The sequence below is a fragment of the Varanus komodoensis genome, unplaced genomic scaffold (assembly GCF_004798865.1).
Source record: "Varanus komodoensis strain SLA01 unplaced genomic scaffold, ASM479886v1 scaffold33, whole genome shotgun sequence".
In the NCBI taxonomy this organism is placed as follows: Eukaryota; Metazoa; Chordata; class Lepidosauria; order Squamata; family Varanidae; genus Varanus; species Varanus komodoensis.
This window is the reverse complement of record NW_025335817.1, coordinates 779,306-806,481: the sequence shown is the minus strand read 5'-3', so window position 1 is coordinate 806,481 and position 27,176 is coordinate 779,306. Positions and strand designations below refer to the sequence as shown.

The 27,176-nt window shown below is 45.8% G+C and overlaps 1 protein-coding gene across 3 annotated transcripts in view; it reads left to right on the top strand.

Moving 5' to 3' along the window:
* Positions 1-27,176, top strand: part of THSD4 (thrombospondin type 1 domain containing 4) — a 121,258-nt gene that overhangs the window by 48,947 nt on the left and 45,135 nt on the right. For all 3 annotated transcript variants that reach the window (XM_044438993.1, XM_044438994.1, XM_044438996.1), the window contains exon 2: positions 8,187-8,391. In XM_044438993.1, coding sequence (XP_044294928.1) covers positions 8,187-8,391 — 205 coding nt within the window. The remainder of the gene's footprint in view (positions 1-8,186; positions 8,392-27,176) is intronic.

Here is a 27,176-nt window from a genome sequence, read left to right as displayed (position 1 = left end):
TGCTTGTGCCAGTGCAGGCAACAACATGGCACAGCATCCCCAGCTGGTGGTTCTGGGGACCCCCAAGCCTCGACCAGAAGCTTGGTCAGTAAGTCTGGATCCAGCAGTGGCTCCACTGCAGAGCTCCATGACTCATGGCAGCCATGTGTCATCACCGGTAGCGTGCCCAGCTCAAGCTCTCGGAGATTTGGCGAAGTGCCTTCCTCCAGGCCAGGGGAAAGCGGGGAGTCTGAGAGGGGTCTGTGCTGTCCGGGCAAAGAAAGCATGGCTCAGGTCTCAGTCATCGCCAAGCAAATCAAATTGCACACCGGGAGCTCTCCGTGGTGCTGCAGCCTTACTTCGCTTTCAGGGAGGCACCGGGCTCCTCCCTCACTCTGGAGCAAGACAGAATCCTGCGTGTGGCTGGCGAATTAATGGCTTCTACCTGGTGAATTAATCTCTCTCTCTCTCGTTGATACTTTTGCTTATTTTAATAGGCTGTTTTACTGAAGAAGATCCTGCTTTCACTGTGGTGGAAGTAGGGCGAGCTTAGGATGGAAACCATCTGGAGTTCTTTACTGTTAAACTTTTCCACTCATGTTTATCACTAAAGCTGCAGCTAAACAGGAAGTGTGAGTCACTCACACATCCTGACTTTCATTAATTGCTGCAATGTTCGATTAAGCTAATTGTGTGGATGGGGTTGCTTCAGCTTGCTTCGCCAAAGGGATGCAAAAAATCAGGGTGGAATCTGGCGCTCGGGGCTCACTGGACTTTTTCCTGTGCTTGGCCCTGGCCAGGAAGTGGGCCGAGCCAAGGCCAAGTGCAGAATGCTGGCTGCTTCTCTGCGTGACGTCCCCAGATGTACAGATAGTGTGTGTGTGCGTGTGCGTGTGTCAGAACTCTGCTTGCACAATGGGCATACGGGTGGTGTGCACACGACAGCCTTGGGGATGTGCTTGGACTCGCTTCCTGTTGGACACCCGTGTGAAGGATGGGTGTGAGGTGGACCTAGGGCAGAGGGAGGCTGGGCTGGAGTGTGGGAAGCAAAGAGCGCAGGGCATCAGGTGCATTGCCATCCCAAACCACATTCCTCCCATGTCACCATTCAGCTCCCCCGTCCAGTTTGATTCTCAAAGATGGCTTCTTCAGATGCTGTCGGATTTGACCTAAGACCATACGCAGAGCCTTTTCTCTGCTTATCCAGTCCATCTATCTAGGCTGCCCCCTGGATAAAACTGAGAAGAGTTTATTCAGGGCAGAACACATGGGGCATTCAGTGAAGAAGAGTTTCTCCTAGACTAGCAATGATGCTTCCTAGACATGGGGAGATGGGAAGCACAGTCCATTCATGCCTCTTCTTTCACCATGTCCAGGCGATGTTCAAAGGAAGCCCTGGAGAATACGTCTAGCATTGCTGGAATCCCAGAAAGCAGCAAAAGGCATCTCTCATGGCCCTTCCCAGCCTGGTGCCTGCAGATGTGGTGGGCAACAGTTCCCAGCATCTCCAGGGCACAAGGATGAGGAAAGCTGCTCTGAAGAGCCATTTCCTTCACCTGGGTGCTGTCACCTCTCTCTGGAGGATCCCTGTCTGTCATACCATTTCATGCAGTTCTGCATGGCCCACCCTTACATCATACTGGTTGTAAACATGGGCCTTTCATTATTTCTGCAGGGCGTTCTTTTTGGTGTGACATGACCATGCATGGTTTTTGTAAGATCGCTTAGGGGGATTTCTGTTCTGTCTTTGGCCATATCCTAATGCAGCCCTGCCTGATCCCCCAGCTAAGGTTTCCTGAGTATTATTGGTGTAAGCATAAAAAATCAAAACCATATTTGAGGCCATCCCGAAGTAGCACACTGTGCCGGACACAAAACAGATGGTCTTGGGTGTGGACATCTGTGTGGTCATGGCACCATCACAGTCCCCTGAAAGCTAATGCTGATGGTCCATCTAGGTGGGTTTCTTTTGCTTATGCCCAAGCTTCTTCAGCCACCATCCCAGAGACGAGGACACACAGAGTGGAGTTGGGATGTACCTCTGTGGCAAAGCTCTGTTATGCAAGGAAAACATTTCCCATTTCAGTCGAGGCTGGCAAAGAACAGGAGCCCGGAGAACCACTGCCCGTCTGTCTAGGTGAAAACATGGAGAAAGATAGATCAATGAGGCTGTGCCGAATGGTATGAATTTGCTTCGCTTAGTTCTCATTTAAAGTGCAGAATAGACATGCTAGCTAGATGTTTAGGGTTGCAGGGGAAAGAAGGAGAGACATTCCCCCCGCCCCATTCATAGGTATTATTATCAAGACCAGATTTTATTATTATTATTATTATTATCCCCTCTCCACATTTTCTCAGTTCCAGGTGGCCTTTGAAATCTGTTTCAAAGCTTCCAACTCCGCTTCCCCACTGGCCTTCTTGGCCCCTTCCAACTCTGCTCTTCTACGATTCTGCGAAGCCCCACTATCCGGCCACTGTGCTGCAGTGCCTCTCGGGTTTCTGGTCTTCCAAAGATGCAGCACGTCTTCAGCAAACCCTGTGCCACTGCTGTGCCCATCCTGACATCTTGCATCGGCTTGGGGCACATCATGCCTGTTATCGCCCACTCACGATCTGGTGCCACTAGATCAGTGGGAGCAAACGAGTGTCGCTCTGTAATGCGTTTGCTGCCGTCGCTGGGCTTGTTTAAATATATTCACTTAGCGATGAAACACTAACATCTGCTTTCCATTTGGGGAATCAATCAGCACTTCATCTCTGTGAATGCTTGGCACTAACCTCATCCTATTGTGTACATTGCTTTAAATCTTAAGTCCACCACTGAATGTTTCATCCAAATCGCCCCTTGTTTTTCTTGAGGGATTTAATTGAAATTAAATTTGGCACACAAGCCTCAAACAGTTTCTGCGCTGGGGACCTGCAACTTATAAAGGTTTTGTGAACACGTCGTGGGCTTGTCTTTGAGGATCCCAAAGATGTTTGGCATGTGGTAGGACGTCTGTTTTTATTTTTTTTATAAAGTAAAGTGAAAACTTTAGCATAAACCATGACGTTACAAAATATATTCAGGGGTCAGATGTTAGTGGGATTCTGGAACAGCTGTGAAGTTCACACTACGCAGTACATGGGCAAAATTAGGACTGTGGTGCAAAAGTGATTAATTGGAACATGTTTAGTCCAATGCAAGCACCCTGATTAATTGGGCAACTTTATATACAGAGCGAGGGAGAGAGGTGTAGTGGTTAGAATGTTTGACTGGGACTCAGGTGATCTGTGCTCTAGTCCTCAGCCATGAACCTCACTGGGTAACATGGGGCCAGTCATGGATTTTCAGTCTTACAGGGCTGCTGTGAATGTAAAATGGAGAAGATGAGGGATATATAAACCTCACTGAGTTCCCGGCAGTTAAAAAAGTGAGACATAATATAACTACATAAGTAATTACGGTATGTACCAACCATCAGAATCAGTTTAGGTCCTGATTTGGTGCTTCGAAAAACAGCCCAATCCAATTTAGACTGGTTTGGAAGCTGCTGAATTTGACTTGATCCAAGCCTGGAGCAAGTTTCAGAATGAAGCTTTGTGCCTCCCACGGACTGCCCTGAACCTTCAGAGACTTCAAAGGCCAGGGGCTTTGTTGCTGAGCTGCTTAATTTTTTTTTAAAGAAAAATGCTTATAACTTCATTGTTGCTGATCAAATTAGAGGACCCTTTGAGGAGCGACAAGCTGGCAAGGAACACTTTGCTAAATTTCAGACAAGGGTGCAAGGGTTCCATTTCTCCTGCTTGCTTGTTTGGTGCATGTGTGTGTGGGGGGGCAGCTTCTGAGTTCTGGAGTAGTGAAGGAAATCTTTGATCTCGCCCTATCGTTTGGTGGGCGATTGTTCTGAAAGCTGCCCCTTCTTAAGAACCCTGCCAAATGACCAACTGATTACGTGTCATAGATTTTCTGCTCGAGCCATAGAAGATGATTTTGGGTGCGAAGAGATATAAAGCTTGATTCCAAGTAAAACCTCCACAACTGAGGCCCAAAGTGTGTGTGTGTGTGTGAGATGAATTGTGGAAAGAAATATCTAGTGCTAACACTCACACTGATCTTCACCTCTTAAAACCTGTCAGTAATTTTCTCCTCCTCTGCAGAACTCTGCTGAAATGGTCCCCTTAATTTCTCTGCTAACAAATAGAGCATGGAGAATTTGCGGGGCCATCAGTATGCAGCTCTGTCATTCGAAAAGGCATTCTTCTCCCTCACACAAGAGAGAATGTCTCTGCTAAGATGACTGGAAGATATGGCCGTTCTCCATTTGCTCCATTTCACTTCCATGCAGCTTCAAAGTAAGGTCATTCACTTGCAAATTGTCTCTTGCTTGAAATATAATGTAAGGGTAAAGATTTTCCATTGATGTTACATCCAGTCATGCCCGACTCTAGGGGGCACTGCTCACCTCTGTTTCCTTGCCGAGGGAGCCAGCATTTGTCCGCGGACAGTCTCCGTGGCCATGTGGCCGGCATGACTAAACACCGAGGTGCAAGGAACGCTGTTACCTTCCCACCGAAGTGGTACCTTTTCATCTACTTGCATTTATATGCTTTCGAACTGCAAGGTTGGCAGGAGCTGAGACGGAGCAACGGGAACTCACCCCGTTGTGCAGGTTCGAACCGGCGACCTTTCAATCCACCAGCCCAGCAGCTCAGCGGTTTAAACCACTGTGCCACCTGGAGCCCCTACTTGAAATATAAGTTGCACTATTAAGAAATACTTAAGTCTTTGAGACTGGGACTCTCCGCCTACCAAGACCCATCGGCCACAAACCATGCAGAGCGGAAGGAAGTGCACAGACTTCGCCAAACTTGCCATTCTCCTCTGCAAAATTCCCTGTTCACTGGGCCTCTGCGCTACTTGGACTGCTGTGTGTTGTGGGGGCAGAAGTAGGGCCTGGGAGACCTGTGGATGGAGAAGAGCCCCCCACTTCTCCTGACGCACCACTTCCGGTCACTGGGAAGATTTCAGGAAGAGAGGAGCCAGGATCAGCTTGCTCCTCCAAGGCTGGAGCAGGGCCTTGAAGCTCCACGTCCACTCCAGAGTCTTTCTAGCAGGGATCTTATAACGGTGGGGTATTTGGGACGGGACATGCAATGTCGTGGGACTGTAGAGGCAGCATGCATGGCAGCGGTGCAGCCGAGGAGTTCAACTGTGGCCATCCCTCCTTACGAACCTCGGGGACGGTCTGTACAGCAGTGCTCTCGCATTTCGGTTCACTGTTGAATCTTGGCATGCAAGTCTTTTGACCCGTCTTTTTGCTTACGCAGTTCGATAACGAGCTGCACCCATGGAGAATTTTTGCCAGTGCGTTCAGTAGAAACATCAAAGTGAGAGATTTGCGTTTCCAGAATGCTTATTAAAAACGAAAGGGCAAAAGTTTTCAAATAGATTGTGCTGTGCGGCTAATCTGCAAGGTTTACTTCAACCATCCAAGAAAAACAGTTGTGGGGAAAGAAAGGGGAAGGAAAGGGGGGTGCGCTTGATTTGCAACAGGTTTGGGGGATTATTTTGCAAATGTTGCAATTACATAGTGAGAGTCTGAATCCAGAGTGGTTCATCACCTTGAAGGTGGTGTCATGGATGAGCAAATTCCAAAGATTTCAATTTAATTTTGAAATTTGCATCTCTGGGGAAAAAAAATAAACAGCATCCATCAAAACTCCTAGGGCCCAAACTGGCCAAGCTTTTGCACAAATCTCATTTGGTTCAGTAAAACCTTGAAAAAGAATTCCCCAGGTGACAAACTTCACAGTCTTTATAGAACCAGGATGCATTTTACTTCTGCCTGACATGTCTTAGTACCTCTTGATCTAATTGCAAGTATCCTTGTCCAGTTCTTTGTTTGCTTCCTTTCTCACTTCTCAATCCTTCATTCCTTGGAAATTATCGGTGGCCTTGATCAAGGGTGCAACCTTATGCAAGTCTAGATAGAAAAAAGTAGGACTGTTTGGCCTAACCGTGCATAGAAATACGCCTGGTGGCCTTAATTCTCAATTCCCATCAGTGTATTTTGATGATTTGTTTGAGTTTGATAAGAATTGATCGAAATTCTTTGATCCAAAATTGAGCACAGTTGAGCTTTGATAAGAATTGATCAAAATTCACAAAGTTTCCCATATCTGAGACAAAAAGAACTTGAGACTGAAAAAACCATGTGTGGGAGAAACCAAAAACGAGCGCTGTGGGGCTTTTAGTGCTTTGCAGCTCCACCTGTGCATTGGAATCCCTGGATATTCAACCACATTTGCATGGAATTCGGGTTGCTACATTGTTCTGTGGACGGGCAGCCGGTGCAGCTTGGTCTCCTCTGTGCCGCGAATTGCCGAGCCTGCAGAATTTGGCTGGTGCAGATGAGCGAGAATTTCAGTTCTGGATTTAGCATGATTTGCAAAGCACATCACACTCAGCAAAGAATGAAACTGAGATTTACCAGATACAAATGTGGTGGAAGTGTAACAGACAAATTCAGCCATCGCTGTGCCCAGTGGTGCAAGGGGAGAATAAGATTGGCATGCCTAAAAGGGCAGTTGTGCTGGTCCCACAAACCTGTCTTTACATACGCCAGGGTGTGGTGGAAGCATGTTGGGGTGACAGAATATAATGCACTGTGTCTGCCTGCAGGTGAGGAAGGGTCAGGTGTTTCCTGATGTTCAAATCCGATGACTCAATTCAGAGAGAAAACCAGCACCGCTGTAAGAAGGCCGGACTAACTCCTTTCTCCCTGGTGACCTTGTCTTTGGAGAGAACCTGTTGGAAGTGGCTCGGTCCATTCCTTAGGACCAGCACTTGGTACAAAGCTGGCCCATCCTAATATCCCATGAAGGGCCCTCCAAAGCACCTTCCACAAAGTCATCTTCTCCACAGGACTGGTTTCACCTCGCCCTGGCCTGCATTCTTTTTCTCCCTGTTGTTTGCCTCTTATTTTTCATCCTCATCACCTGATTACAGGTCCTCCCATTACAAATGTCCTCTACCTCTCACCCTGTCTCCCACAAATAACTCACCTTCCGTGTTGGGCTGGAGACCAACATTTTTCTCTGTCGTTGTTGAGCATTCCAAAGCTCTGAGCTGCGTCAAGCAGCTGCCCTTAAAACAAACACACACCGAAAATATAAAAATCAACCTGCCAGAAAAATGGCTTTATTCTTCACCCCTGAAATGATTTTGGCTCTAGGCCCAAGACCAGCAATGTTCAGTTTTGGACCAATTACAGGTGTCTGCTCCAATATGCCATAACTCATCAGTCTTATAAATATCTCCTTCATGCTATTGAAAGAGGGAGACTCCTGGTATTTGAGGAGAACACAGGGGCTCAATGTGAGCCTATGCCTGGCAGAGCGGTGGTGGGTTTCGTTGAACGCGGGATCCAGGAGCGGCTTCTGAAGGAAGTGCTTCTTCACACTGTACATAAACCATGGAATCTGCTAGCACACGGTGCAGAGGCCAAGGGGTGGCTTTCAAGGGGCTTAGAAAAATTCATGTAGGAAGAGTTCCAGCATCACGAGCATCATAGCTCTGTGGAACAGTTCCTGGATAACAGAAGCCAGAGGGACCCACGGCATTCATGTTCCGCGTGTGAGCTTCCTGGGGCATCTGGGTTATCGTGGAGGAACAGAGCAATGGGCAAGAGATGCCTTTGGTCTGATTCAGGATGGCTTTCCGTAGGTCTCCATGGTGGCAATTCTGGTTAATTTAATTCAGCAGGAATGGGTGAGTGGATTAGATCAGCACGTGAGTAAATGAAATCTCAGTTCCATTGTAATAAATCAGTAACAGATCTCAGTTAAATCTCAGTTACAATCTCAGTTAAATCTCAGTTCCATTGTAACAAATCAGTAACAAATCTCAGTTACAATCTGTTAGTTCTCAGTTACATTATACTAAAACTGTTACATTGGACTGTGTGACAGTGATGAGGGGATTATTCCTTGTCCCCAAGTCCCAGAAGCTGCTGGAGAACTCCAGCCTCTTGAGACAAGGGGTCCCCCACCAAAGTACTTGGGATCACACCTGCTTTCATTACTGTTGCTATATGAGCCCAAGGTTTGTGTTCCAACATCTGTAGCTGTCAGCTCTGAACCATGAGCCTTCTGTATTTGCTTCACCCTGATGCATAATGCATTTGATTTTGTTTCACCTGCTTTCCTCTCCCCCTTTGTAACAGAGCATTGGCTGTGATGACTATCTTGGCTCCGACAAGGTGGTGGACAAATGCGGGATCTGCGGAGGGGACAACACCGCTTGCAAAGTTGTCTCGGGAGTCTTCAAGCACACCTTGACCAACCTCGGGTACCACAAAATAGTTGAGATACCAGAGGGGGCAACTAAAATTAACATCACGGAGATGGCAAAGAGCAACAACTACTTAGGTAAGTTCTGTTTCCTTCCGGAAGGAAACTTAATGTCAGAGGCTAGAAGCTACCTGACCACTAACATCAAGAAGAGAGGTTCTGAGGATGGCAACAAAAGATGGGGCCTTTTTCATGGTGCCCACTCCCCAGGTGTAGGATGCTCTAAGGGTGCCATCTTTTGAGCAACAGCATGAGATGCTCCTCTCTTCCTAGCTATTTCATGGGCTTCTTAATGCATCACCTGGATTGCTTACAAACATGTATCGCAAGTGCTCTCTGCACCCGAATGGGCGTTGCAAGCTTCTGTTGCAAATAACATTCACGGGTCGCTCATCCTTTACTTCCCTGCCCCATTTTGCAATCTGTGCATTGCGATGACATTTATTTTTAGCCCAAAACAGCCAGAAAAATAAATGTAATTCGTAATTTATGAATCGAGCTACATTTACAACCACAATTCAGAAGGGATTCTCGCGCAGTGTACAAAGCTCTATAAAAAGGCAGTATGAGGGTGGAGATCAGGCCCCGGGTCTGGGGCAGGCATGGCTGGGCACCCCCTGAAGGCCCGCATCCTAGCAGAAGTCCGTGGCCCCCTGGACCTGCTCCTTCTCTTCCCTGCTGCGGCTTGCCTGAGCACAGCCTTTCACCTTGGCCTGGACAAGGTGGTGCGTGAGAAGGCAGGTCCCCCGCTTCTCCCACTCACAGGCTCCCCGCTGGCCGAGCCAGCCTGTGATGGGAAAGAGAGCAAAGACTAACATCTCCTAGCGGTGGCCCCCATGGAGAGAGGGACCCAAGGTGGGTGTACTGCCCGGGGGCTCCCCAAGCAGAGAGATGCTACAGGCAGGGGTCAAATAGCAAACCAAGAGGCGCAAGTGCCACTAGAGCAGCAAGCAGCCAAACAGCAACACAACTCAGTCCCGTTTGGTGTGTGTGTTTACAGATTTCGGTTAGTGTGTTAAAGAGTGCTGGACAAAAGGAAATATATGGCACTGACAAAGGGCAGCCCCACTGGTATCTCTTGAGAAAATGGCGTTTGGTATGTGGTGTGTAGTCCGTACAGAGGTGTGTAGATGTGTCTGGTGACTTATTCCCATACTAATCTGTGTAGTTCCCAGATTAGTATGGGAATAAGTCACCAGAGTTCTGAGCGGACACAAGGAAGAGGCTGACCCTCCATCTCTGGGGACGCTGGGCATTACTGTGCTTTCCTTCTACAGATGCGCAGCGCTAGCTGAAAAGGTCTTTGTGAAGTGGCTTCCACAAAAAATACGGTTGCAGTGCAAAGTGGGAATTCTCAGTTTCATTGTATAGATCAGCTGTATTGTTATCTGCATTGTGTATGTAATGCAGCAGAAAACCAACTCTCCCCACCCCCCCCCTCTCACAGACACACACACACACAGCCCACAGCCGATCGCAACTTGTGCAAACAGGAAATACGGCCTGCCTTAATGGTGCAAGCAAAGTCCTGGCTTTCAGCTGGGTGGAAGAGCAGCCATGAGAACATTTGGTTTTGGGGTTGGTGTGGGAGAAGAGATGCATTTGGTGCACTAGAGGCCCCTGAGTGGGACCATCAGCTTTAAAGGGAATCATATGTGACAGGTTTCTTTTTTTAAAACACGCACATCCACCTTGGCATTGGCACGGGCAAAGTTACAGGAACTCTGGAGACTGCTGAACTTCTGGGAAAGCGGAGGCACCTTCTGTTCCCATACATGGGCCTGATTCTTTTTTTAGGACAGACATGATGCTGTTTTCTGGCATCGTTCCTTTCGTGAAATGCCACAGCATGCTTACATCAAGGCCAGTCTTAAACAAATAAAACTGGGACCTGCAACTATCTTTGAACTCAAGGAAAAGAATATTGTGCTTTCTAATCCAATGGCCATTCCCGTGAACTGGTCCAGAAATCTGAGCTTTTTATTTATTTATTTATTTATTTAGCAAACTTATATGCCGCACGATTCGCCGAAGCCTCGGGGCGGCTTACAAACATAAATAAAATCGTCAACACAATTAAATATAAAATTGGAGACATCCTGGCCAATGTTACGGACATCCCTCCTGTTCTCTTGTCTCTGGAACTGTACAGGGTGAGAGGGTCTCAGAGCCCCCGCTCCAGTCCAAACCCCCGTGTCGAGGCGAACATGCATGGCTCATCTGGAACGCCTCATGTCCACTTCTGTCGTGACCATCGTGCTAAGCCGGATCCTTCTCTCAGCGTTGGCCAATCAGCCCTTCCATCTACTGTCCAGCTGAAGAGGTCCTGTCCTCCCAGGTCCAAACATCCCCTCTTTTTGCAGGGTTACATCTGACTTCTAGTCAGATGGGGATAAACAAGAGATGTTCAAGATGGCCAGGATTCTCTGAATAGGGTTCCATGGCCCTTCATAGGTTGGATCCCCCGTTTTGTGTTTGCACCTCGCTCTAGCAAAATGGCACAACGGAGCAGTGACTGAAAGTGAGACTTGCTCCGATCGCCCGTTTGTCCTCCAGCAACACCACCTGGAGGATCACTGGCTGGCCAACTCCACCCCAATATATCTCAGATGCAGGTTAAACCAGCCAGTTTGCTCTTTCAAAAGTAGAAGGAACTTGGATGTTGCTGTTGTTATTGCATTAATCTTGGTTTTGGTGCTTTTCTTGTCTCAACTTGAGAAGGGATTTGCAGATGCAATATTTTAATCAGGTTGGGATTTTGCAGTTTGTCTGATCACAATGCATTTGTAGGTTACCTTGTTTGTTTGGGGTTGGTGGTTTAAAAGTCCTAACCTGCCCAAAGGGTGGAGCAGGATGAAAACACACAAACTGCACAATAAGACTCACCTCTTGCAATGGCAGCTTGTCTAACATATTTTGCATGAGGTTCTTGGTGTTGCATAGCAAAGGCTGAATTGATGCCTGAGACAATACTGTGGAGTTCTTCCAATTAATGCTTCATTAATCACAAATAGACCATAAAACTAACACACAGGAATGTATTTATCCCAAAATGTTAAATCCATCTCCTTGTCTGGCCAAGTGATAGTTATTTAAATTCAAAGTGTATTTTCCAGTTCTGGAATTGAGATTTTGGCTCCTCACCTTTGAATTCTGTTATGGGAAATTATGCTTTTCTAAAGCTCCTTGGGATAAGAGTTCACAGTTTATATTCTAATCCTTTATGTACACAAGAATGCTGCCTATTATCTGACCGATTCAGTGTTCAGTTATTACGCTGAAAGTTTATTCTTAGCAGATTTTTCTTTCGTTAAATATTGATTGACATCTCATATAGTATATCTGAATCAAATGAAGTGTATTGGAAGGCACAGTGTCAGGAATCTGAACATTTATATTCAAAGTTCCATGACTGCATTTGTACATTTGAGATTGATTCAACTTGGACTGATTGGTAGCTCATGCTGTCGCTACCTTTTAGAAACCTTTGGATGTGTGTAATTAACAGCTGTTGTGTTGTTTTGCTTTCAACTGTATTTTCCAAGTGTGGTGCTAGAGAGCATTCCCAGAATTCCCAGTGCCTGCTGCACCAAGCTCAGTGGAACTTTCCCCACATTGCAGCTTGAGCAGTTCAGCCCTTAGGAACACACAGGCTGGTGGTGGGAAGCATGGAACTGCAAGGTCTTCCTTGGGTCCCTGAGCAGGGCTGTTGCCGAGCGTAGGCATACCTGGGCATCTCCCAAACAGGTACCCATGGACAAAGGGTGGGGTCACTCATCCTCTTCCCTGGCGTAAGCCACTTATTCAACCAAGATGCTGCCGTCTTTTTCCTCCCAGCTCTTGGCCGTCAAAGCAGCAAGCAGTGAAGAGAAAGAGAGGATGGCGAATGAGCAGCTGCTGACAATGGGGTGAGAAGACAGACTTGTTGCGGGAGGGGGTTGTTGATGGTGGCTTGTCCCATACCACATCAACAACCTCCTTAAATATTGCGTCAGCACATTGCCGCCTCCTCCAGAGATTCAGCAGGGTAAACTCCACGCCCAGAGCTCCCTCCGAGACAAGTGAAGGAGAAAAACAAGCCTGTTAGGGCACTTGCTTGCTTCCTCGTAGCATTTTTATTCTTTACTTTTGCTAGTTATTCGTTATATTTCTATGCTCCCTATCGCGAGGCTCTAATGTGTTGGGAAAGGTGGCTTCCAATACACAGATTTTGTTCCATGTGTGTTCTGAAGATGGCCAGGCGTCTTTTGTTTTGTCACTCAATCAGATTTTCTTCATAGATGTATAAGGATTTTGTTCTACTGACACTCATTCACTAGCATTGGTATATTAGCATTGATGTATATTAGTGCAGTTGGGAATTTGCATGAACGCCCACCCAAAAGTAAAAGATCCGTCTGCTGGGCTGCAAAAACTGCAGCTTGGATTTGCATAAATCAGAACTTACTTGAATCCAGTGCAGGTTTACCTGGTATCCTTCCAAAAACTGTAAACTAAAAGAAACCAGTCCTGTTAACCATGAGATTTGGACCAGACCTCATTTTATACATCATGAAGTCAGTAATTTTGCTTAATCAATTCTGCTAGAAATCTGTTGTTAGTTCTGAGACCTTTCCCTGCAGACTTTACATTCTGCCTGGACCTGAGCCTAACCTAGCTTTGAATTGCCTTCGGACTTCAACGTAGGTCTGGAAGTCTTCAGCAGCAAACATGTAGCCTGGAAGAAAGAGGACCTTGACCTACTCTGGCAGAGAATCTTTCCTCATGTGCTGGATCCAGAACACTTGGACAATATCCCACACTGCCACTTTGTCCAAAAGATAGGCAGCCCATTGCAGGAAGATCAGTTTTGGTAGATCCAATCAAGCTACCAAGCTGCATGTGAGTAATTCAAGATCAGGAGGAGAAGAGAAGATAATGCTGAATTATTCTGCGATATGGCAGAAATACTGGCATTCTGCTAGGAGTTACGCTCTATTTTTGCCTTACCATTCTCCCCACAGAATCCTGTTGTTGGTGTTGTTGTTGTTGTTGTTGCTTTCAAGGGGGAAGACCCCAGTCTCCATGTCCCTTGCACGAGCTTATTAGGCTTATGCTACACCTGCTGGGAATGTCTGCTGAATTAATTAATAAGCCCTCTAAACTGAACGTAATGCCTGCTAAAATCGATTAAGGCACACCCCTACAGTTGAAATAAGGGCATATGAAGTCGAGGACCTTCGACAATATTCAGCCTATTCTTCAGTCTCAATGTTGACGCAGAATTTAGTCATTTCCATGGGGCTTTTTCCCCCCTCTCCTGAAGCATGAACATAGCCCTGGAGCATAAGGAGTTGTGCAAGATTGGACCAAGGTTTCCTCTTGTTCAGCATTCTCTTCAATCTGTCAGTATTGTCAATATGATTAACAATGACACATAAACGCCTGTTTAATCCTCTGTTGTCACCAAACATCTCCTCCTCTTTGGAATATCCCATTGGAAATGTCTGGGTGGAGCCAGTTGTTGAGCTTCAGGTCTGCATGTGGAAGGCTTCATGCCCGGTCTTCAACATCTCCAGGTAGGGCTGGAGAAACCGCTTGTGGAAACCCCAAGAAGATGCTGTCAGTCTGTGTTGACACTGTTGGACTATAAGGACCTGAGGTCTTGGTCTCATAAGGCACCTTATGTCCTTATCCCATTGTTGCTAGCTTTAAATAGGAGTATTTAAATATATATACACGGGTATGGAAAGAAAGCAGCGTTAAACTTTCCTTTCAATTACTTGTTAGAAGAAGAAAGCAGGCGACTGTGAAGAGGGTGTGTTGGAGCAGAGTATTGTGTTTCTCCCTAGAGAGAGGAGGAACCTTCGTTAACTGATTAGCTGGAAAACATGAGTGAGCTTCAGAGATCTTTCATTGCTTCTTGGCAGGATCAAACCTGCTACTCACAGCCATTCTATGCTTTATGCAGCCAGCTCGTTATTTATATTGTAGCTCGGAGAGGTACCAGCTGAAGGGTTTCAGAAGAGAAAGCAAGAGCGAGGCCGGCTTTTGGTGCAGATGCGCACTGTGATTTTGTGGGCTTGCGTGCCAAAAGGACTCTTGTCAGGTGGTTTTGGTTTGCTCAGTTGGATTGGGTAAGAATGTTCTTGTTCCTTGGAATGTTGGGGTGCTTCCCATGACCAGCAAAGGAGAAGGAGAAGAAAAGCAGAACAATCAAGCAAAATTGGTGGTGAGCGGGGCAAAACAAGGAGCAGTGTGAAAATAGAAAAGCGCAGGCTCACAGATGCCAGATTGTGGAACACTGGCCATGTAATCCTTCCTCCATTCAGCCCCTGCAACCCATGCCAGAGCTTATGAATCAGGCATAGTTGATACCCATCCTTCATCAGAAGGTTGAGGGGGAATTTGTACTGGAGGCCCAGTTCTTGGCGCACCAAACCTTCTTCCTATCACTTTTGAAGCAGCTGACAGGGGGAGCTTTTCTCTTGCCCTTGAGTGGAGAAAAATCTATCAGAACTCATTTCTACCAACATTAGCTCCTGGATACCAGCCCTCAGAAAATTAGCATAGCAAGAAAGGTAGAAAACATGGAAGGCTGAACGATGGGATAACTATTTTTTTAATACCGAACTTCACACTTTTGTGGAACAGAGTGAAAACAGGTCACACTCTTGCCTTTTCTGAAGGTAGGAGTCCATGCATAATGCAGAGACCCAGCTGATGGTCTTCCGCCTTCCCTTCCCTTGCTTTAGGGCCCAGAGGAAAATGAGACGGGGCCTTCCTTGTCGTACTAAACCTAAGGGGAGCCTTCACATCACCCAAAAATGGACTCAGTGGGAGCAGCCTTGAGCAAAAATACTTTGCGAGGCAAGACCTGGAAAATGTCCAGCTGTCATTATTGATACAGTTGTCCCATTGATGGGAGCCCTATTGATGACCCCAAAATATGAGGAAAGGCTGGAGCTCACGCAGTCTGCATGCAAGGGGTCCCTGTTTGATATCCTGGCAACTCCCCTGGTCTGAAAGCCTGGAAAATGCTGCCAGTCCCCGGAGAAACTGCAGTAGAACAGCCCATAAAATGTTCTATGTTGCATTGATCAAATTCTCATTTTCCCAACCAGGGACAATGGGTGCATTAATGCAGCGGGTTAAATGCATGATGACTGACTTTGGAGCATCTCCTTTGCAGCCGAAGTGCAGAAACCCGCTTCCTCTGCACTTCATATCCCACTTCTTCTAGGACCCTGAAGGATTTGTAAATAATTCGCACAGCTGCAAAATTCGCCACTCCTTTCTGGGCTGCACTTGTTTTCACTGGTCCCTTTCCAACAACGGAGCCATTTCTGTCATTTTCTCTTTATTCAAGAAAAAGCAAAAACAGGTAAGTTGGACGGGTGTTTCATATGCTTCCAATTAAGTGGCTGAAATTAAACAGGTAGGAGCCGAAAAAAGCATAGTTAGTGGAGCTTGGGGGAAACACACACACTTGCCCATGGAAATGGCAAAATTCAAGAAAGCCGGTTTCAATTTATTTTCCCTTCCATGCCCAACATTTTGACATGTTGTGGGCACAGTTTGGGATGAATTTTATTCATCTCGGCGTAGCAGATGAGTCTTCAAACCTTGTCCTTCAAGGTCTGAGCCTTCAGAACCAATTTGCTTGAAGATCTGAAGAATATTTATTTATTTTATTTAAAACATTTTTATGCCACCCCCTTCGCAACAAAGCCTCGGGGCAGCTCACAACAAACAAAATATACAAATATAACAAATTATACAATAAAAATATTAATATATAATAAAAACCATAATATAATGGTTAAGGTTGCCTCAGACATAGTTGCTATGAAGGGCCCACCCCAAATGACGGGCTCTTTTCCTCAGGTGCACAGTGGAAACAATCCCATCAGAGATACACACTGTGAGCGCATTGGATGCTTTAAATGTTGTTTCACTGTTATTTTAACACTTTAATAGGAGTTTACGTTCTGTCTCTGTGTCTCACTCCTCCCTGATGTCTAGTAAAACTTGCCAAGTTTCTGATCTTAACAGGTTCTGCATTTCATCACCTCTACTATGTAAAATTGGATACTGTTGACTGGTGGTTGACTTGGCAGAATCCAGAATCCTACAATATTTGGGCAAGGGTATGTTTCAACTAATGCTGTTTACCAGCATGTTTGCAAACGTCAGGTGGTTGGGAGCAGTGACCAGACTGCTCATTGGGACTGGATACGGAAAGCACACGATTCCTCCATTGAAACAGTTTCATTGTCTCCCAGGCTGTTTCCAGGCACAGCAAAGGGTTGATGATGACCTATAAAGTTCCATATGGCTGGGGTCTCGGCTGTCTGAAAGACCATATTCCCCCCCATGAGTCTGTGCAGGCTCTCAGATCTTCTGGGGAAGCCCTTCTCTTGGTTTCCACCCTCACAGACATGCTGATGCATAAACTGGTAGTTGAAAACTACACAGTTCTAGCTCCATTTGCATAAATTGTATAAACATAGGTCAATTGCATAAATGCACGCACGTTTTACAAGTAATGCAATGTTCACACATTTCCTTAGCATTTTTTTAGCGCGTAAGCCATGGCCCATCTTAAAGATGGAAGTCCGTGGGGAAAACCCTGACTCAGCCCAGTTCCCGTCATTGGATCAGAAATGGGCAGAAAGTCCATTGTGCTTCAGAAAGACAGACTGCTTAGTGTCACCACACCCGTATAATTCATGCAAAGCATATTTAATTTGTGTTGGCTGGGGGCTCAAACGTCCACAGAGAGCAATATTTGCAATGCACATAGATCAATTCAGCCAGGAATGCAGAACATCTTCCCACCTGGGAGTTCAGTTCTCTCCCTAAAAAGATCTCAGGGGCAACATTCCAGTCATGGGTGGGCCCAAGGGCTAAAGGAACTGGCTCAAAATCCTTAAAATGCAAGCTTAAAGCACATCCCACTAGTAAGTAACCCTTCGGACAAACATGCCAGCTGTGTTGAAGGTGGGAAAAATGTGGAACGCTTAGGAAGCCACTAAACGGCTGGTGGTCTGGGGAAGGGGTGGGACCCATCTGGAAAATGCTAGAGGGCTAGATGGCAATGCGGTTGGCAGTTTTTGGCCCATGGATTGAAGTTTCTCACACCTGCTTGAACTGAATTTCTCTGTGTATCTGTTCTTCTAGTGTGAATACTTTCCCTTAGTCTTTTGAGGGTGGGGTACTTAGCCAGAAATAAGGAGAACAATCATCATTACATCTAACTGCAACCTCTCCCTCACTTTGTCCCTTAAGACGTTTCTGACACTATTTATATTCCATTCAAGGTCGTTATTAAAAGATCAGTTTTCTGTAACCCCCGTCAGTTCTCCTGTGACATTTAATAATGCAAGGTGAATCATTGTTAGTTTTCACCTGTCACTGCATGAACATTTGTTTCCAGAGTAGAAAATGGCACTTTTTATTATCTCCGCTCAAGAATTCCACATTGTATTACTGCAGAGAGGGCAAAAGGACTAACAAAAACAAACACACAATAGGTGTTGCATTCGCACGGAGACAAATGTGGCTCATTTTTACTATCTGCATGATCGTGTTTTGGCATCTTAAGCAAAACACAAGGCAATGAGGAAGATAACAATGTTTAGCTTCTCTAAATGAAACCTGAGCCATATGACTAATATTGATTCAGACGCTAACAAAAGATTGCTCTACATTTGTTTTGATTTAAAGAGGCCCAGTGTCTGTAGCTAATCCATTTTTGTATTTGTGAATAAATAGTGGTATGAAAGAAAGGCCATTAAAGTGAACGCAGGCTGGTTAAAAGAGGCAGGTGCTAGGACTGTGGCCCAGTTCAGACATTTGGCATCCGCTGTTGCCTACCAAATGATCTTGCAGGATGGAGTGAGATAGCTACGGTGCATAATGCACCTGGATTGCATTCATCCTAGGCACAGACTTTTAAAAACCTTCACAATCTGGTGACCTCACAGCCTGGACTAGGAATGGGGTGGATGTATCAAGCGCCATTTCACCCATATCCTCATTTCCCTGCTGATAGATTTCTTCTGTCCCATTTTCCCATTGGCTCGTGATATATTTGTTTTCTAGTCCATACAAAACGGGGTATGTCTTTAGATCACATTTTTTTTCAATTGCATGTGCACAGTTCGAAATAATGTTTCAAACATGTGCATTTTTATATGTGCGCTTTTAAGTACTCAGATTTTCACAAGTGGTTTTTTTTTTTTTTTTTTTTTGTGCATAGTTCCCTAGAGATACTCACTGGTTTACTTCTACTATTTTGCATACATGTGTTTTTGTATACAGTGATTTGAAAGCACACTTTTTCGTGTGTCTGCTGCATCACACATGTTGAAAAAGAATGAATTTTTTGCACCTGTGCTCTGTTTTATGTTTAGCCTTAGGAAGTATGGATTTGGGAAGTTAGCATTACCAAGAATTTCTCACTCGTATCCAGTTCTGGCCAGGGACGAGCAAGCAAGTAGCGCTTGAGACCATTCTCCAGACATCGTCTCACCGTTTATCCTGTGCTCAAATCCAATCCACATTTGCAATCAGTGCTCACTTTGCAGAGATGGAGACAAATTGTGCCTTAACCGAACAGAACAAAAACTGCACAAATGCAGCAGTGATCAGTTAGAAACTTTGCACAAACTGCACCATGATTGAATTGGGCATTTATGCATTCCTTTCCAGATGTCTACAAAAGTTTCAATAGGTACAAATTCTCTCTACAGAGTACAGCAGGGCTGTGTCTGTCCATGGGGCAAACTTGTGCAAAACTGAACTTGGAATCAGTAATGAGAGGAGCGTGAATGCATGGTTGGCAATTTGTGACTATTTCTTGTTGTGCTTTCTTCGGCATCAGAGTCAGTGGGAAACCTGGTCAGGACTGCTGAATCTTGGGAGATGTGCCGTAGGTGCAGTGGAGGAATGCTACCTGAGCATGAAAGAGGATGAGTAATTTGAGGAAGAGGAGGGCATGAGATTTTCCATGCATCACTCATCCCTCCTGTCTGCGGGAAAGGCAGCTGTTCCTCGCAGGACAGTTTTAAATCTGTGAGCTACAAGCTCTGCTCTCTTGCTCTGTTTGTACCTCAACAAAACTTAATGTAAGAAAACTGGCTATAAGTTACTAGCAGAAAGTTTTAAAACAGACGTACCCTCTACTAGAAGATGTGCGATCCTTTTTCTTGGCGGCCAAATGCTGAGGGAGAACCCAAATAAATCAGAGTTTCTTGGGCCAAGAATCATGCCGGCTTTGTCACTCTTTCTCCACATTGGCATGGCAAGCAAAGAATGGGCAAGTTAGAAGCACTGTGGGAGATGCTCAAAAGATCCACACATTTAGGCTGCTGTGTCTACATTAACTCTACATTTTTAAAGACCAGGTGAGTATGTACATGAGAACTGTCAACAAATGGCTGTGATTTATCATATAGATGCAAAACAAAAAAGTTTAAGGAAAGCCCGTCCCGTCCCGTCCCTTCCCTTCGGCTGACTACAGAAACCTCAAGGGCATTATTTTGACACCTGAAAGCTTCTTTAGTTCTTTCCTTCCACTAAGAGAATTTGTTAAATCCAGAAAAAATAATCAACAGAGGAAAAGTCTAACCATCCCTCAGGTTTGACTCATCGGTTAATTTGTATGCTAAATTGCTCTTTGTGTTCAGTATTGCTTTGCAGCTTCCCATTCTGCTAAGAAATATTTTAATCCTTCTTTTGAATTTTGTTAAGCTCTTCACCTGAATTGTGTAATAAGGAAAGAAGAATGATCTCAGATCAAGGGGTATTTTAAGAAATAATATTGCATGTTATGGATGATGTCTAGAATTAAACAAATCCCTTGGTTAGCTAATTTAATGGCTTGATTACAGATTAAAATAGGGCTGCATTTAATTGGATTTGGCCACTTGGCTTCACCTAATTGCTACTATTGGGGCCTAAATTATTTATTTTCTATCTGGCTCATTTTTCCCTCCCTGTGGTCCCTTCAAGGAGAGCAACCTGCTGTTTGCTTATTTCCTTGCATCTGACAGATGGCGCATCATGGCACCCATGGCTCACGGAAGCCATCAGGGGACGTGTCTGCACTGATTCGTAGCTGCCGCCACTGCTCTGGTCTTTTGAGTGTCTTTAGACAACACGTTCCATGGATGGTCTTTCTCAGTGAGTCTGCCTTCTTACCTCCACTGCCACCTGTGCTGTGGTAATCTCTAAGCTTGACTGCTGCAATGCCCTTGACGTGGGGTTGCCCTTGAAGACAGCTCAGAAGTTGAGCTTGTATGAAATGCAGCAACCAGACCAATGACTACATCCCAAAGGTCGGAACACAGAATATCGGTTCTTGCCTGCTTGCGCTAGTTGCCTGTGCACGTTTAAGCCTGACTCAAGGAGCTAGTTTTAACCTATAAAGCCCAATACAGCTTGAGGCCATGATACTTGACGGAAGGCTTCCTCCGGCTGCAATCTACCCAGGAACTATGATCAACATCCAGGGTCTACCTCCAACTGCCCCCTCCCCAAAGGGAGGTTCAGCTGGTAGCAGCAAAGAAAGGGCCTTCTACATGGTAGCCCCCAAATTATGGAACAATCTCCCCAAGGATGCTGGCTGATGCCAACTTTGCAATTAAGCACCACGACTCGGAGGCTTTTAAACACTTGAAATTGCACTGAGCTGTCTGAACCTGTCGTGGATGTTTAAGCTGTTAGAATTCCGTTTCAGCTTTTGTTATTTTATGTTGCAGTTGATGGATTGTTTGGCTTGAGGGGACCTTTTCAATACAGTAGCTGAAGATCCTTCTGCGATTGGGCAGAATAGGAGGAAAATGAATAGAGATGCTGCCAGGTGCTCTTGAGCCTCATCCTCTTCCTCATCCAGGAGCTCAGGTGCTTGACTGTTAGGTGCAGAGTCAGTGAGTGAGGGGACAGGGAACTGGCCTGCCTTCTTCTCACCGCCACCATTGTCTGGGCCAGAGTGAGGGGCAGGGGAATAAGCAGGCTGCAACGGTGAGCGGGGGATCAACGCCAAGATCCCTCATCCATGTGCTCTGACAGGGAAAGCAAAAACAACTTGTTAAGACCGGCAATGTCTCCTGAAGTGGGCAATGGGTGGGGTGGGAGTTTGCACATCTTTCCCTTTCCCACCTTGGCCAGCACTACGGCTCTTCCGTGACGGTTTTCCTGTGCACCTCCCTGATTGCAGCCCTTGTGAGAGGCACAAACATTTCTTCTCCTGTCCCTTCCATGCCAGGCAGAATGAAGGTGAAGGGCCATGAGCATGCAGCTAATCTCTCCTCCCTAAGCTGAATGCCCATGCTGTGGTTGGATTAGGGAACCATTCCGTTGTGTTTTTCCAGTGTTGGGGAAACACTGGGACTGGCGCCAAGTGCATGCTGAGTTTCGGAGCTGAGCTTATGAATGTGCCATTGAATAACCCCGTGAAGAATGTTAAGGAACACAAGTAGGCAGATGGATTGAGCTTTTGGTCCTTTTTTCCATGCTGAGAAGAGCACAGAACTCAGCACAGGGAAAAGCGAAGTGGGAAGGTCCAGAGCAAGGTTCTTTCTATCCCGCCCCTTTTGTTTACCTGCAAGGAACTCCTGGTAGCTTATGGATACTCATCTACTCCATCCTGTTCTTGCAAGAACCTGGAAGGAAGGCCAGGCTGGGACTCCATGACAGACCCAAAGCTACTTGGTCAGCTCCACACTTGAGTGGCGTTCCTCTGTGTTTTTATTCCTTAGATTTCTAGCCCACTTTTCCTTTCCAATGCACTCAAATTCTGTGGACTTAAGGCCCAGATTTGCACTTTTGGCAGGACTGGTGCTCAGTTGCATGAGTGAGAATTCACAGTAGCACCAATTCATTTGAACAAAGGGGCATGGGTGCATTAGCAATAAGGTGCCCTGATTAGTATCTGGGTTGACTTAGAAACTACCCAAGTAGCAAGCAGAGCACAATTCTGGTTAAATCCTCTAAAGAGTGGAGGTGGGCAGAAAAGATGCTTGATGATGTACAACATGCCTATTGAGCAAATTTAAAAGCAGGGCAACTTAATAAAGGGCAACTTCCTATAATCGTAAACAGCTGTGACTGTCATCACCAACATGTCCGTGTCCTTTCCTGTCCATCCTGGCTGCACTTCAGATTCACCTCTGGACTCATCAAGCTCCCGGGACGCAGCGGTGTGGCCCTGACCCCATTAAGCCGTTTAGCCAACTCGTCACTGGCGTCCCATTCTCAGGCTGATTTCAGAACTATCCTGCAGATGGTGACCATGAATCTTAGGTCGTCAGCACGCAAACGATGACCATGGCAGGATGAAATCTCAGGGCAGGCCAGTCACAATCCACTGCATGCCATTTGCTGTGCTTCATCCGGAGGGAATCTGATTTATGCTATCAGGTCCTTGCGAGGACCTGTTTCCTGTCTCTTTAGCAATGTCTTCATTGAGACACACCTCATACTAAAAGCTTGTTTCTCACGCCAAGGAACTCACCGTCCGTCTCCCGTCATGACAGAATCTGCCAGGGCAGGCCTAGCAAATCCAGGCTTGCTTCTCGCTGTTTTACCTCATCGTCCAGCAAGATTGCAGCCATCTCAGTAACAAACCCTCTTTGGCCCGGTTAGCCAGCTCACATCATAAAAATGAAATATGGATTTCCCTGGTTGGTTTTTTAATCCAGAGAAGTGCTTCTTCCCTGGAAATGGTTCTGAACAGAAGTTAGATGCGCTTGACTTTTCTTCTTTTTTAATATATGCAAAGATTCACGGTGCAGTTGAACGGGACGGATTTCTTCAAATCATCACAGGTGAGTCCAGCTTCCTTCAAAGCGTATGGACAAAGGTGCACTTATGCAAGTCTAAACTGGACTGAATGGTTGGAGGGTTATCTCTGCTTGGGGTCAACAATCTGGCAGGAGAAGCACTTTTGAGATCCCAAAGTTTCGTCTTTTCCTTCAAAATCACTTCACTACAGAAGGTGGCAAAAAGCTGACTAGAAGTATGGTGTAAAAACAGGAATTAAACTTGAGGGCCATGCAATCATTAAAAAACAAAACACAAACAGCCATGAATAGGGAATGCCGAGCACACAATAAATGCTTGGAAAAGAAAGGCTTTTAAAGAAAAAATAGCTCAACTCATAACAGTCTATGCCAACATTGCATTCAAGACCCTTATCTGCATAAGAGAAAATTATTTTTTTGCATTGTTGCATATTGCATCCATATTGACTGCAATGCTGCAAATACATACAATGCATGCTATAGAATGTTAAGCCCACTTAGAGTAAACCCATTACAATGAGTGGGATGTAAACTAATTTCTATTTACTTTGGTAGGTCTGCTCTAGGTGGATCAACACCAGATACAACCCTGTGTCATCAAACCCTACGCCCCGAACACACGTCCACGTGAAGTACAGTCAAGTCACTGAAAGCACAGAAGGGTTTTTGGGGATTTTTGCAATAATATTTATAAAACGGCTGCTTCTCCTCAACTGTGAATATACATCTTTTACTTTCAGAGTGCAGACACAGAGCTATGTCTGACGTCTCTCCGTGCTCCACACAAACTCTGTTTTCTTTAAGCACTTTTTTCATTTTGAAGTGAGTTTTGCATTCTACAGAAGTCATTAAGTTGCCCGTCGCTTTAGAAGTTACCTGCAAAACCTTTGGCATGGATCTTGGCCAAGACATGACTCTAGCAGCCAGCTCGTTACACACTAAATTGGGCTCTTAGAGCTTCCTTAATCCGAATCAAGCAACTCACCCCTAACTTCCCCAGTGCCAAGTGATCTGCAGTGCTGAAGACCAGGCTGGTTTTGTTCTCTGTAGCAGGCAGTTGTGTGACAGCGGAGAATAGCCAGCTATATGTGCTTTCTATAGAATGAATGCACACATCTCCAACGGCTGGCATGGAACCTCCCCGTGCAAACCATTCAAAGTATGACTGGAAAAGGGCAGGAGGGCAATTGGTGCCTTTTCCTGGCACAACATGGATTCCTTCCTCCGCTCGCATTTCCTCACTGCAAAGCCTGGAAAATTTCCAGCAAGTTAAGCCAGACGCATTTTGCAGTGTCCAGTCAGGAACCTCTTTCTATTTCTTCTCTAATGCTTTCTTAGAACGCTTCCTTGTTCTTCTTTCCTTTCCCAATTTCAGCAGAGTCTGCAGGTTGCCTTAGATTTCTGCCCCCTTGGGCTCATCTCCATTGATAGAGCCATCTTTGGTTAATGGGCAGTATAGAAATCAATCACTCAATCCATCGATAATAAATATGTTCTCCCCACCCCACCGATGACTGGCATGATTGCTTGCACCCTCACAGCAAATTTTCTTCTCTGCAGTTTTACTGGAGTGCCTTTTCACTGCAAGGAAAAAGGATTCAGTGGGACCAGTTGCCTGGAGAGATCATGGGCTCACCCATGCTAGAGACATTTGAAAAGAAACTGGGCAGCCCTCTGAGTGGGATGGTGTAAACTGGTGTCCTGCACCAGCAGGGGGTTGGACCCGATGGCCTTCATGGCCCCCTCCAACTCTGCTTTTCTGTGTTGCGATGAATGTCATGGCAGCCTGCAACCAGTTTCTCATTCCTCTCTACCTACAGCTTTCAGTGGTGTTGGAATGGGAAAATTGCCCTAAAAGTACCGATTGGTTGGAGGAAAATGAGGCAGGGAGAGGGCAGGGCCTTCTGGGGGAGTCCCAGAGAGCCAGATTGGGATGGGTGGGGATTTAGCCCCAGGGGCTTAGGTTCAGCATCCCTGTAGGAGAGACATCTATCTAGGACAAGGTGGTCAAAGGGAGTTATGACCATCATGTCCCTGATAAGGGATGAGGTTGATCCCTGAGGTTGGCCTTGTCTTCTTTTCCCCTCTGGCTCCGTCTGATGTGTCCTGGACACATTTATCTGATCTCATGTGAGAACAGAGAGTAGCTACAGGGATTTCAAGCGTGCCCTTCCTACTCAGCAGCCCCAGGAGGAAATTTCTGTGGGTTCTGGCTATGGAAGCACGTTCGATATAAATGAAATTATAGGAGGCTTCTCTGTAGAAGACACGGCTTCCTCTTTTGAATAAGGTGTGCGACAGGGAAAGTAGAAAGCAGACGATGCAGTACGCAGACCATCAGTTCCAAAGAGGGTTCTAGGAGCACATAATTCCAGCCCTGTAATCTCAAAGCAGTGCTTTTGTATATGGCATGGGGACACGCTTGTCTTCGACTGACACATGTCTGAGAATGCCTCTGTGTCTGTGGATGCTGCTTCTAAGCAGAATCTTTATTTCAATGGACATTTCTGCTTTGGCAACATTACATGCTTGGGACATTTTATCACATTTATCTGCAGGGATGTGAAAATCAGGATTTTGAGTTGGACCAAATGGCCTCAAAATCACATTGAAGCTCATTTTCATTTGATTCTGGTTTTGCTGCTGCTGTTCTCAAATGGGGAAAATGTGGATTTCAGGCTGTGTGTTTAAATGCATTTTTCCAATGCAGTCCTACATTTGGAAATTCAGGAAAATTTCTAACACACCAAACGTGTGCCTGCTCATATTTGCATTGGCGATGCGAACAGAGTCAAAATTCTTCTGTATTACTATTTATCTGCGGTGTGCAATTTTCTCAAAGTCAGGATGATCTAAGCCTTTTTCTGCATGTCAGTATACACTCGGGTGCTTAGACACAATAGCGACTTGGACGCCAACCTCAAAGAATGCATGATAAGAATGCTAGCGACTTGTTCTCATTTTCAAAGCAGAAAGAAAGCTTTAGGAATGTCTTCCAATTGCCCTTTGCTTTCGTTCCAAATTTTGTGCACCGCAACTCTCATGCGCTATTTACCGCAGTCGTTGGTTCGTTTATGCTCTCTCTGTCTTTTCCACTTCTCTGTTTTGCCAAAGTGTAATGACCATAGATAAAATACTGCTCAAAATTAGCGGGGGTGGGGGGGAGAAAGGGGGCTTGATGGGCTTGTACCTCTGATTGCATTAAATAAAACGCTACCTGTCAGTAGCAAACCACGTGGAAAAGCCAGACTTTAAATGCCGTCATATTTGTGGCCCCTTTGAAATGGTGCTTTGGCACTGTTTATCAGGGCTCAGATTGGGAACATGCAAGGAGGCAGATGAATTGAAGGAATTGGAAGTCCCACAAACATCGCTTGTAGTTTGGAACTGATTTTAGAAAGCATCCAAGCTAAATAGGCACTGAACGTAGTGGCGTAGGAAGGAATCCCCCCTGTCCTACTTTAGAGATGTAACTTTGGGGCCTTCCAGCCATCTCCTTTTCTAATTCCAACGCTGGTTTAAGTTTGAAAATGCAGGTAGGTTTTACTAGGAAAGCTCAGAAGGGCACCATGCTTTGTGGTGCCCATAACCTTCTGAGCTTCGAGGCATCCAAGAAAGGATGAGAAGTGTACTGAGAGTTGGATCGACTCTGAATCCCCTTCATCCTTGAAAACAGTTGGATGGCTGGTTTTCCCCTCCTTGTGAGGAGGAGAGGCAGAGGAACGGCCCAGGTTCTTGGCAGAAGGGTGGTGTCTCTGTTTGCCCACCTCTTTCAGGTCTGGAGACAAGCTTCTGACTTCTGTGCCATGGCAAGGGAGCAAGAGCTACCCTGGTTTAATGGGAGGGGGGAGGCCCCCTTGAAGAAGAGGGTCCCTGCAGTGATCTTGGAGGGCCTTCAAAGTCACAGCAGGAAACCCGCCAAACCGTAGGACTGCACCTTAAGTATTTGAGTTTCACCACTTCTCCACAATGTAAAACTATCAAGATTTTAATTTTAAAAATATGGAATGGGAATCCCTTTCCCCAGCAGGGTTTCTTTGCTTCAGTATAAAATGTTCCAGACACATAATTGGT